The following is a 10,449-nucleotide window of genomic DNA, read 5'->3' on the forward strand; positions in this document are numbered from 1 at the left end:
AATCAGACAAAGGGCCAGGCCCAGGCTGCAGCCAGGAACTCCAGCAGCACCAGTAACTTCCCAACGCTGCCTCGTGGCCATCCTGCCAGGTACAGCCAGGGCTGGGGGGAATGGGGCTGGTGTTTACTGGGGATGGCAGACAGGAGCAGGTGGTGCCAGGGTGGCAGTCATCAGGCTGGCAGTGATGCTGGTGTGGTTTGGCAGGGATTGTTACGCACTCTGGGTGGGTAACATCACCCACAGGATCAGTGAGAAGGTACTGCAGCGTGCCTTTGGCCGGTGAGTACAGCCACGGCCTGGCTCCCTGCGTTTCCTCAAGCCACACTCACGCCCTCTGCCCAGCTCCACTTGCACCCTGTGGTTCCCCACCAAGCCCTGGATCCCTGCAGCCCCCTGCACTTGTCTTGCCCCACATCACCATCGCAGTGCCAAGACCTTTGTGCCTATCCTGCCCCACATCATCATCCCTGTGCCCATCCTGCCCCATGTCACCATCCTAGTGACAAGAACCTGCACCCTGCCAGCCCTGTGTTCATCCTGTCCCATGTCACCAAGCTGGTGCCAAGACCCTGATGCCCTGCCAGCCCCGTGCCCGTCCTACTCCGTGTTGCCATCCCTCTGCCTGTTCGGCGTGATGTCACCATCCCAGTGCCAAGCCCCCAGCACCTACCAGCCCTGTTCCCATTGCCCATCACTCCCAGATTTCAAGCCCAACAAGGGGGCAATGTGTGTGGGGGGGTTGCTGTCGTGGTCACTAACAGTCCCCCCCCCAGTTTTGGGGAGATTCGTTTCATCCGGATGCTGCCGGAGCGCCGCTGTGCCTTCGTCAACTACAATCAGAAGAAGGCAGCAGAAGAGGCATATGCTGCCATGAAGGTGGGCAGGGGGTGGGGGGGCACTGTGCCAGGGGTGGCAGCAGGTGGGGCAGGCACTGTAGGGGCAGTGTCTGTCCTGGGCTTGACCCCGTCCTGCGCCCATCCCTGTCCCTGTGTGGGTGGTGATAGCAGCTCTCGTCTTGTCCCCTGCCAGGAGGCTGAACTGGAGGGCAGCAGGCTGGTGCTGCAGCTCAAGCATCCATCCCATGCCACCCCCCCTCCTTGGCAGCACCCAAAGGTGGGTGCCTCCCCAGGGAGGCCACAGTAGCCAAAGAGGGGGTTCTCCTCAGCTCACAGCAGCAGAGCTGAACCCCTCCCACAGCGGGGGGCTGCCTTCGCCCTGCCTGTGCCTTTTCCCTCTGCAGGCAGCGGGACCTTGCCACCTTCTGTGGGTCAGGCTTCCCCCAGAGCCTTTGGGGTGGCACCCAGCAGGGTCTCGACTCCCTGGAAGGGATGGGGTGAGGCTGCACTGCCACACTAACACCTCCCCTACCCGGGAGACATAGGGGTTGTGCCCACTATGGGACTGGAGGCCCCAGTGGGTGCCCACCCTGCAGTTCCCAGTGGAAAGGGCAGGGCTGGGGAAGTTATTCCCCAATCCTTTGGGGGTTTGTACAGGTTTGGGGTTTTGTAATAAAGATGAGAATGAGCACGGATATCTGCCTGTCCCATCCCCTCCTGCTCACCCTGTGTCACTTTCCCACGTGGGGACGGCCTGGCACGTCTCCTGCAGTGTCCCCAAGCAGCGGGGAGGGACAGGAGCAGGGGGGGCCTCTGGGTCCCCAGCTCCCCCATAATGTCATTTGCCGGTGGCAAGGAGATGACAGGCAGGTGACAGGCAGCCCATCAACTGGAATTGGATTAATATGCAAATGGCTGTAGGGGGTGGGGGGGGCTCGGGAGGCAGTGGGTAATTAATCACTCGTTAAAAGAAATTAATACCAACAGCGGCGGTTGTCGGGAACCAGCCGCTGGGTTAATCAGCTGGAAAATTGGGAGAGGGAGAGGTGGGGGGTGGGGGGGTGGGGGGCACTGGGCCCCACGGAGCCACCCCTTGAGCCACTGCCCTGGGGCCATGGGGACGGGGAGAGGCCACCCTGGCTGCGAGAGGCATCTCGGTGTCACCTGGAGGAGACGAGAGGGCTGGGGGGTGGGGGGGCATCTGGGGGGTTGTCTGCCCCGGGTGGGGGTGTGGGGTGCTGGGGTTGCTGTGTGGGCTCGAGTGGGGTGAGGGAAGGCAGGCTACAGAGTGACATGGCTTGGAGTGACAGGAGCTGAAGGGTGACAGGGGGAGGCTGGGGACTGCTGAGCCCGGAGGGGTCCCAGGCACTGGGGTGGGGGGGGCACTATCAGTCCCTCCTAATCTTCCCCCCCCCCCTTACCGTGTCCCTGCCTGGGGGGGGGTCTCTGCACCGAGTGATAGGGGGTTTGCAACCCACTCTTCTCATCCCCCCGATGGCTCCCCCCGCGGGCAGTAAGGCTGGGGTGAGGCAGCCCGAGGGGGTTGGGGGGCCACTCTACCTGTCAAATTCAACGCCACCACAGCCCCACCCGGGGCTGCTCAAAGGCACTTTCAGTTATATTTCTCCCCTCCCCCCTTTCCCACCCCCCCACCCCCCCCCCCCCAGGCGGGCGGCTGCGGCTTGGGGGGAGGGGCAGGACAATGCAATTAAACCGGAGACGAAACCCGGGGGGGGGAATCTGGGGAGGGAGCTGCTCTGCCTTCGGATCCTCGCACTGCTGTAATCACATCAGCGGGGGGAGGGGCAACGGCGGAAAGGGGGGTCGCAGAGCTGCGGGGACAGGAAAGGACCCGCGGGACCCCCGGCAACTGCCCCAGACATCCCCCGCTCTTCTGGCAGCACCCTCACCCCCTCTGCCGCCCGTCCCCGCCGCCTCCGGGCCCTGCGGCACCGGGCTGCGGGTCCGTGATGGAGCCGCTCACCAACGCGGGGGCAGGAGGGGTGTCTTCCCGCACACCCCCCGCACCCGCGGGACTCCTCCCTGCCGACACCCCCCCCCCCCGCTCATCAGAAAGTGACATCAACGCTTATCCAGCAATGACGTCATGAGGACATGACGTCACGAGGGGCGGTTAGGTGACGCTTTCCCCTCCCCGAGGGAACCCTCCTGCTCTCGGAAGCGGGGGGCACGGCGCAGCCCAGGGACCACCATGATGGGAGATGGGGCTCAGGCGGGCCTGCCGGGGGGTGGTGTCTCTGGTGTCCTATGTTTCCCCTCCTCCGCGGCCGGGTCAGTGGCAGAGCGCAGGCTGTCCGTCTGTCGGACTGTCCGGCTGTGCCCCCCCAGCCACTCCGCGCTCCGTGATAACGTGTCGCCTTTATTCCAAATATTTACAGCCGGCCCGGGCCTCCCCGAACTTTACCCCCACCCCTCCCCCCTCCATGCCCCGGTTCTAGGGGCGACACGGTAGAAAATAACGTTAAAAATATTAAAAAACCAAACAGAACAAAAAGAGAAAAAAAGAAAGAAACAAGAAAGAAAGACAACAAAAAACCGCGAAGGAATTGCACCAAATCCGCCGGGGCGGAGCGGGGAGCTCGGTCAGTCTTGGTGCCGGCTCAGGACCCCCCTACCCCGGGCATCCCCCTCCCCGCGCCTGTCAGTCCCCCACGTCGATCTCTTCCTCTGAGAGCTCGGCGGGGCCGGTGGCGGGGGGGGTAGTAGTGGGCGGTGGGCGCGGGGGGGGGTCGGGCATCGCGGCCAGCTGCCGGAGAGCGGCGGGGGGCAGCGCCCTCAGCGAGGCCACGTCGGCGCGGAGCTCCTCCAGGTCCCTCTTGAGCTTGGCCCGCCGGTTCTGGAACCAGGTGATGACCTGCGCGGTGCTGAGCGCCAGCCGCGCAGCCAGCCCGTCCCGCTCCGCCGGGGACAGGTACTTCTGCCTCAGGAACCGGGCCTCCAGCTCCCGCAGCTGCTGCGCCGTGAACGCCGTTCGCGACTTGCGACGCTTCTTGCAGGGCGGCCGCGGGCCCGGTGTACCCGGAGGGTCCCGACCTGCGGGGACAGCGGCGGACGTCAGCGTGCGGGACCGGCACCGAGACTGGAATCAGCTCCCGCGCCCGTACCGATAACAGACTTACACTGGCATTAGTATCCGTACCCACACCAGCACCACTATCGGTACCTGCAGCTGCACCCACACTAGCACTGCTTCTGGTACTACCCACCATCGGTACCGGGAACTTCATTGCGCCAGTATCGCTACCCGCATCCACACCAGCTCCGGTACTGGCACTGCCCGGCATCGCTACCGAAAACAGCACAGCATCGGTATCGGTACCCCTGCCCGTGCCGGTATCGCACTGGCACTGGCCTGGGTGCACCCGCTTCCACACCGGAACTGCACTGGTACCGGTACCTGCATCCGCACCCGCACTGACACCGGTATCGATATTCGCGCCCACACCGGCACCACCCCACACCAGCACTGGTACCCGCACTCACACCGGCAGCGGCACCCCAAGCAGCATCGGCCGCGCTGACTCCGGCCAGTCCGGTCCTGAACCCCTTGCTCAACACCGACCCCACCCAACCGGGAAACGGACCCAGATACAACCGAGCCCAGCCGGGCCGTGCTGAACCAAGCCTGGTTTGCGAGGCCGAGCTGAGCCGTATCGGGAAGAGCTGAACCGAGCCAAGCCGCGCCCGCCCCAGCTGAGCCTCGCAAAGCAAACCGAGCCCGGCCCTCGGTATGGGTGGCCCGAGCCTCCTGGCACAGCCCCGCCGCTCCCGCCTGGCTCCGCGACGCTCCGCGGCTGACCCAGTCCCGGCGGAGACACCGCCCGTGTCCGCTCGTGTCCCGCCGGTCAGTGAACCCGGCCCGCAGCCATGGGCCCGCGCCGGGAGCTGGGAGACACGGCCGGCGCGGCCGGTTCGGGCCGGCGGTACGAAGCACTGTCGTTCCTCTGAGCCCCGACAGCGCTTTCGCTCAATGATTTTCAGAGTTCCCCATGCTGGCAGCCTGGGGTCCGTGAGGGTCCCTCAGCCCCGGTGCCCGCCGCCGCTATCGGCACGGCCGCGCCGCAGCACCGGGGCCCGATCCGGGCGTGCTCCGGTGCTCCTGCCGGTGGCGAAGAAACTGCCGGTAAGACGCGGATCGCTTCTGACTGCGGAGCCAGTAATGGCCCCGTACCAGTCACGGGGTCCTGGTCCCAGCCCTATCCCTTTACAGCTGCTCTGCTGCCGCCGGGACCGATCTGCCTCTCGGTAATGCGGCTCGTGGGGATCTCCGAGGCGCGGGTTGGCGGCAGGTCAGTCTTCGTGTCCCTTGTTACCGGCTCCAGCAACCTTCGCCCTTGCGGGGTCCCAGTGGCGCTTACCGGCGGCGGAGGCTCCTCTCCTGGGACCCCGACTCACCGGGGCTACAGTCGGGTCTGTCCGCATCTCCCGGTGTCCCGGCCGCGTCCGTGGGTCCATCCGGCAGCGGGCTTTCACTTCAGCCACGGAGCCGCGACCGTTCTGCTTCTGTCCGTCTGTCCGCCTGGGCAAAGAGGTTTTTTTTTTACGTTCATCACGGGAGCTGCGCTCGACCCGGCCGCGTCCCTCTGTCCATCCGGTAATGGAGTTTTACACGAATTACAGGAATCTCAGTCTGTCCCTGTCTGTCCGTGGGTCCCGGTTTGTTCCACCGTTAGCCGCAGGCCTCCGCCTGGTCCTGCCGGTAACGGCTTGGTTTTTCGTTAATTCCGAGAACCCCGATCGGACGGGCTGTGTCTATCTGTCCGGCCGGTAGCGGGCATTTACCTCAACCTCCAGTCTGTCCCTTGTCTGTCCGTCTGTTCAGCCAGTGAAGGGGTTTCCCCCCAGCCCGAATCTCCGTTCTGTCCTGGCTCTGTCCTTCTGTCCGCCCCCATAACGGGGATTTTTCATTTACGGCCGCAGCAGTCCGCCGTGTTCGTCTATCCGTCCCGGTAACGGGGTTCTTTCTTTAATGACCACAGCCCCGCTTCCCGCGCCGTGTCCGTCTGTCTGTCCCGATAACCCGTTTGTGGTTTGTTGTTGTTTTGGGTTTTTTTCACGTTAATCCCTGGAGCTCCGGTCTGTCCCGGTTCTGTCTGTTTGTCCGACCGGGAAATGGGGTTTTTCGTTAATTCCAGGAACGCAAATCGCCCGAACGTGTCCGTCTGTCCGGCTACGTAAAGGATTTGTTTCTTTTTCGTTAATCACGGGAGCCCCGTTCCGTCAATCCGTGTCTGCCTGTCCGTTCGGTAATTACCGGAGGCTGCCCGGGCTGGCCGCGAAAGGGAAGATTTTTTCGTTAGTTCCAGGAACCCGGATCAGCCCGCGTTCGTCGGCCGGTAACGGGGTTTTCGGTTAATCACGAGGCACGGCTCCGTCTGTCTGTGTCCTTGTGTCAGTCCCATTAAAGGTTTTATTCGTTAACGGCGGGAGCTCCGCTCTGTCTATCCGTGTCTCCATCCGTGTGAGGGATTTTTAGTCAATCACGGAGCCCCGCTCTGTCTGTCCATGTCCGTCTGTTTGTCCTGGTAAGACTTTCTTTAGCGTTATCGGCGGTCGCCGCTCTCTGTCCATGTCCGTCTGTCCTCCCGATGGTAGATTTTTGCCAGGGGCGGGCGGCGGAGTCCCTCAGTCCGTCCGTTGTTCAGTCCTCCCCATCTCACGGCAGGTTTCCCCGGTGAGGCCGGTTCGTCCCGCCGCGCGGGGACCACGCAACCCGCTGCCCCCGGTGGAGCCGCCGCCGGACCGGGCCGCCCGCGAGCAACGTCCGTGTTCAGGAAGAGGCCACCCGGCCCCACCGGTAACGGTCGCAGTTGTCCAGCACCGCTGGTAACGGGTTTCTGTCGGAGAACCGCTGCTCGACCGAAGCCACCGTCCCCGCTGCAGAAGCCCACCGGGGCTCGGTAACGGGTTTTCGTTGCCGACGGGCCCGATCCTCCTCTGCGCTCGGTCATGGTCACGGTCATGGCTCGGCGGGGCCGGCTGCACCCGCGGGAATGATCCACCTCCCGGTACGGCGGCTACCGAGGCCGGGTTGATCCCGGCGGCTCCCGATAAAGCTGCCAGTCTGGCTCGCCCGGTCCTCCCGAAGCTGCGGAGTCTCGGTCGCTGCTTCCCCGCCGCCGAGGATCGAGGTCGGCCGGGGCTGCTTCGGACTCCCGGTGCCCGGCAACGAGCCTCTCCCTCCCTCCGAGCCGCGATCCCGGGCGAGCCCCGGTCCCTTCCCGGCCCGCGCTGCCGGGACACAGACGAAACTTACCGGGATTGCCCCGGGCTGGGGGCACAGAGGGATCCCATTCCCGGACCCCCCTCGCCCATCGTCCGCGGCACCTGCCCGGTTCCCCCCACCGTTCCCGCCGGTGCTGGCGGAGCCCCCCGGTACTCGGTACCTTCTGCTGCCTGCAACACGCCCAGCTCCAGTCCCCGGAAGGTTTTGCTGGCGAGCTCCTCCAGCGCGCAGAGCGGTGAGGCCGGAGCACAGCCACCGCCGCGGGGCCCCGCCGCCTTCTCGGGGAACCGGGCCGGGAGAACGGCGGGTCCGGGCCCGGGAGGGCTCCCGCCGCGGGGCCGCCCCAGGATGTCCTCGATGCCGAAGGGGGTCAGAGGCTTGTTGGAGTTGGCGGGCGGCGGGAGCTGGTCCAGGACATTCCTTCGGCGACCACCGCCCGAGGGCTGCAACGGGGGGGACCCGGCCGTCTCCCGCGCCGAGGTCATGGCCGCACCGGGGGCCGCCTCAGCACCGCGCCCGCCTCATCCCCGCCGGGGTTGCCCCCCCCCCCCGCCCGCCCGCCCGCCCGCCCGCCAACGTCTCACCGCCGCCGTCCCGCCCGCTCATCCACCCGCACTTAAACCCCGCGGGTGCTCCCGCCCCCTCGGCGGGGGCCCGGTGGCGGCGAAGGGGAGCTCTCGGTCTCCCGGCACCGGGAGCTGTTCGCTCCCCACCCCCCCCACCCCCCCACCCCAAGCCCGACGGTCCGGGTGCCGCAGCCTTAAAGACCGGGGCCGGCAAATTGGGCACCGGGAGAAGGAGGAGCCACAGATGGGGTGGATGAGGAGGGGGCCCCGCTTCTTCGCTGCCGCTACCGGGATGCAGATGGATTTTAACCCCCCCCTCCACGGGTGCCCACTGCCCCCCCTCAACCTCATCTTCATCCTTTTACCCTCGCCAGAAAAATTTATTAGCTCCCCTGCTCTAAAACGCCCCATAAAAGCGTGGGGGCCGCAGCGTCTGGGAGTGATTAGGCCGCTTTTGGGTGGGTTTTGGGTTTCAGAGCATGGCCCCGGTCATAAATATCCCCCCCCCACCTCAACCTCTCCACTGCCCTCCCCAGTACAAATAGCTCCGGGATCCCGAGGGCTAGTAAAATTCCCGGGGATGCCCGCACACGCAGGTGAGCCCTGCTTGTCGACACCAGGTCTGCATCCTCCAGTGGGATGGGGGCCCCCATCTGATGCTCCAGGCCCAGTGAAGGGACACAGTGACAAGGGCATGGTGATAACCACAGGAATTGGGGGAGCAGGTGCAGGGGGACCCGGCGATGCTGCTGCTGGGAGGGGTTTGGGGGCTTCCAATCCTGCTGACCAAAGCAGAACGCGATCCCCCGGCTGGAAATTGGAGTGAAGACCAAATTCAACCTTGAAATTTCCCAGCAGCCGGAGCAATTAAACGCCCAGAGGGGGAGGAGGGGGGTGATGAGGGGGCTCTGCTGGGGATCAGATGGATTTAGGATGGAGGTTTGGAGGCTGCTCCCGGGAAATGCCAGCCAAGACAGGGCACATGCGGCCCCTTGCCGGGTGTTTGCACGTGGTTTTTGTCCTCTCGGGTGATGCCATGTGGGGAGCTGGTGGAGCTGCTGCAGCTGCACATTTCCACCAGGGCCTGGTGTCAGTCCCAGGACCTGTCTACCAGTGGACTCCTCAGAGCCACAGTCCCCTCTGGAAGCACTGTATGGCACAAAGACACTGGGCTGGATATGGGACTCTGGGCCCATGGCAGGCAGGAGCTGGGACGAGCCCTTCTCATCCCAGTCCCAGCTCCGTGGGGTGGTCAAGCTACAGTTGGCACCTGTGCCATGGGCTCTGTCCCAGGCAGTGTCTGGTGATATGCACCGGGAGATTGTTGCTCAGGGTCATACCTTCTGCTCAGGTCAGCTGGGGTCATAGCTGCCCTGCCCTGCAGAACAAACCCCATCCCCACACTCACAAATGCTTAAGAGCAGACTCCAGAGCTGGCAGCACCTGGAGCACCCAGGCCAGGCCCTGGGCACTGGGCAGAATGAGACTTGGATGTGCTTGCCCTGAAGCCCCATTGCTCCTGTCCCATCACTCCACAACAGCTTGATGCCTAGGGATGCTCTGGGGATCAGGACTGGCACCTCTTTCCCTCCTTGACTGCCCTGACTCATGCCATGTGAGATACCCAGTGAATCAACCCAGAACACGGCCAGGGTGGGTTGAGCAGCTCAGATCCTGCCAGCAGCCTCTGTGGACAGGGCGAGGGAATGGCAATAGGCACAGCCACAGGGCTGCAGTGCCAGCATGCCACCCACTGAAGTGCTTCCCACCCCTGTGACAGGTCTGACACTCTCTGGGCCCCAGCCCTGGCACAGAGCTGGCTTCGGCTGCTGACTCGTGTCTGAGTGAGGAAGCGCCAGCTCCAGCTGCCGGGAACACAGGATGGGGAAGGCTTTTCACCCCAGAGAGCACGCGGTGGAGAACAAAAAGAGACTCCCAACCCTTGTACGAACATTGGCGTTTCCTGCAGCGTGGGCGATGGCCGCGGGCACAGCTGCTTGGACGGAGCTGGGGTGGCATCATGAGTGCCCACCTCAGCTCCCACACCTTGCACCTCTTGTCCCTTGGATCCCACATCTCCATCCTACTTGTGGTCAGGCCTCCAGGGGAGTGTGGGACCATGGGCAAGGATATTCAGGTCCTAACCACTCTCTAGCCCTGTGGCAGTGCCTGGGTGTGCCAGGGATGAGATTTGTGGCCCTTTCACTGGAAGAGATGTCAGGCTCTGCACCCCTGAGTGTGTGTGTGGGGGGTGTGTGTGCACATGTGAGGGTGCCTGCACAAGGGTGTCTATGCTCTGGAGACTGCCTGTGCCAGTGGCTGGGGCTACCCTGTCCCCTGCCTCAAGACACCGCATCTGAGGAGATGCCCATAGCTCCAGATGCCCCAGCTCATGGGCACCCATCTCGTGGCCACCCAGAGCTGCCCACCCCTGCGTGCCCCAGCTCCACACCGTGCTGGGGTGCCAGTGCTGTGCCAGGGTAACAGGACTGGGGGCGGAGGTGGGGGCTGAGGCTGGCAACACGCTTACAGCCAGCCCCACGCTCTGCCCCGATCTATTATTTATCGGCCTCCATCTCAATATCGCGGCTCGGCGCCGGAGCGCTGCCGGTAACTCGATTAGTTGCTCCCAGCCCTGCGCCAGAGCCGGCGCTGCCGAGCGCTTCACACATGGAAATTGCTGGCAAATGAATTTTCCTTTAATAAGGGGAACAGCTCGGTGCAAAATTAAACCACGGGTAGCGGGGGCGAGCGGGGCATCGCCGGGGGAGCTGCCAGCACCGCCGCACCCGTGTCGGGG

General features: G+C 64.4%; 1 protein-coding gene and 1 long non-coding RNA gene across 2 annotated transcripts; one reads left to right on the forward strand and one right to left on the reverse strand.

Moving 5' to 3' along the window:
- Positions 1 to 195: 195 nt before the first annotated feature.
- Positions 196 to 1,524, forward strand: LOC128898447 (uncharacterized). The gene is made up of 3 exons (XR_008462833.1): positions 196 to 279; positions 774 to 876; positions 1,030 to 1,524. It is a non-coding gene; the product is annotated as an uncharacterized LOC128898447 (long non-coding RNA).
- Positions 1,525 to 3,498: 1,974 nt separating this feature from the next.
- LBX2 (ladybird homeobox 2) lies at positions 3,499 to 7,568 on the reverse strand. The gene is made up of 2 exons (XM_054172111.1): positions 7,244 to 7,568; positions 3,499 to 3,890 (listed from the first exon to the last, which is right to left on the reverse strand). The coding sequence occupies exons 1-2, from the start codon at positions 7,566 to 7,568 to the stop codon at positions 3,499 to 3,501; spliced, it is 717 nt and encodes a 238-aa protein (XP_054028086.1).
- Positions 7,569 to 10,449: the final 2,881 nt, after the last annotated feature.

The sequence above is a fragment of the Dryobates pubescens genome, chromosome 23 (assembly GCF_014839835.1).
Source record: "Dryobates pubescens isolate bDryPub1 chromosome 23, bDryPub1.pri, whole genome shotgun sequence".
Taxonomy (NCBI): Eukaryota; Metazoa; Chordata; class Aves; order Piciformes; family Picidae; genus Dryobates; species Dryobates pubescens.

Coding starts and splice junctions, on each gene's coding strand:
- LBX2 (XM_054172111.1), bottom strand. CDS start 7,568: ATGACCTCGGCGCGGGAGACGGCCGGGTCCCCCCCGTTGCAGCCCTCG. Junction 3,891..7,243: donor CGTGTTGCAGGCAGCAGAAG/GTACCGAGTACC, acceptor CTGTCCCCGCAG/GTCGGGACCCTCCGGGTACA.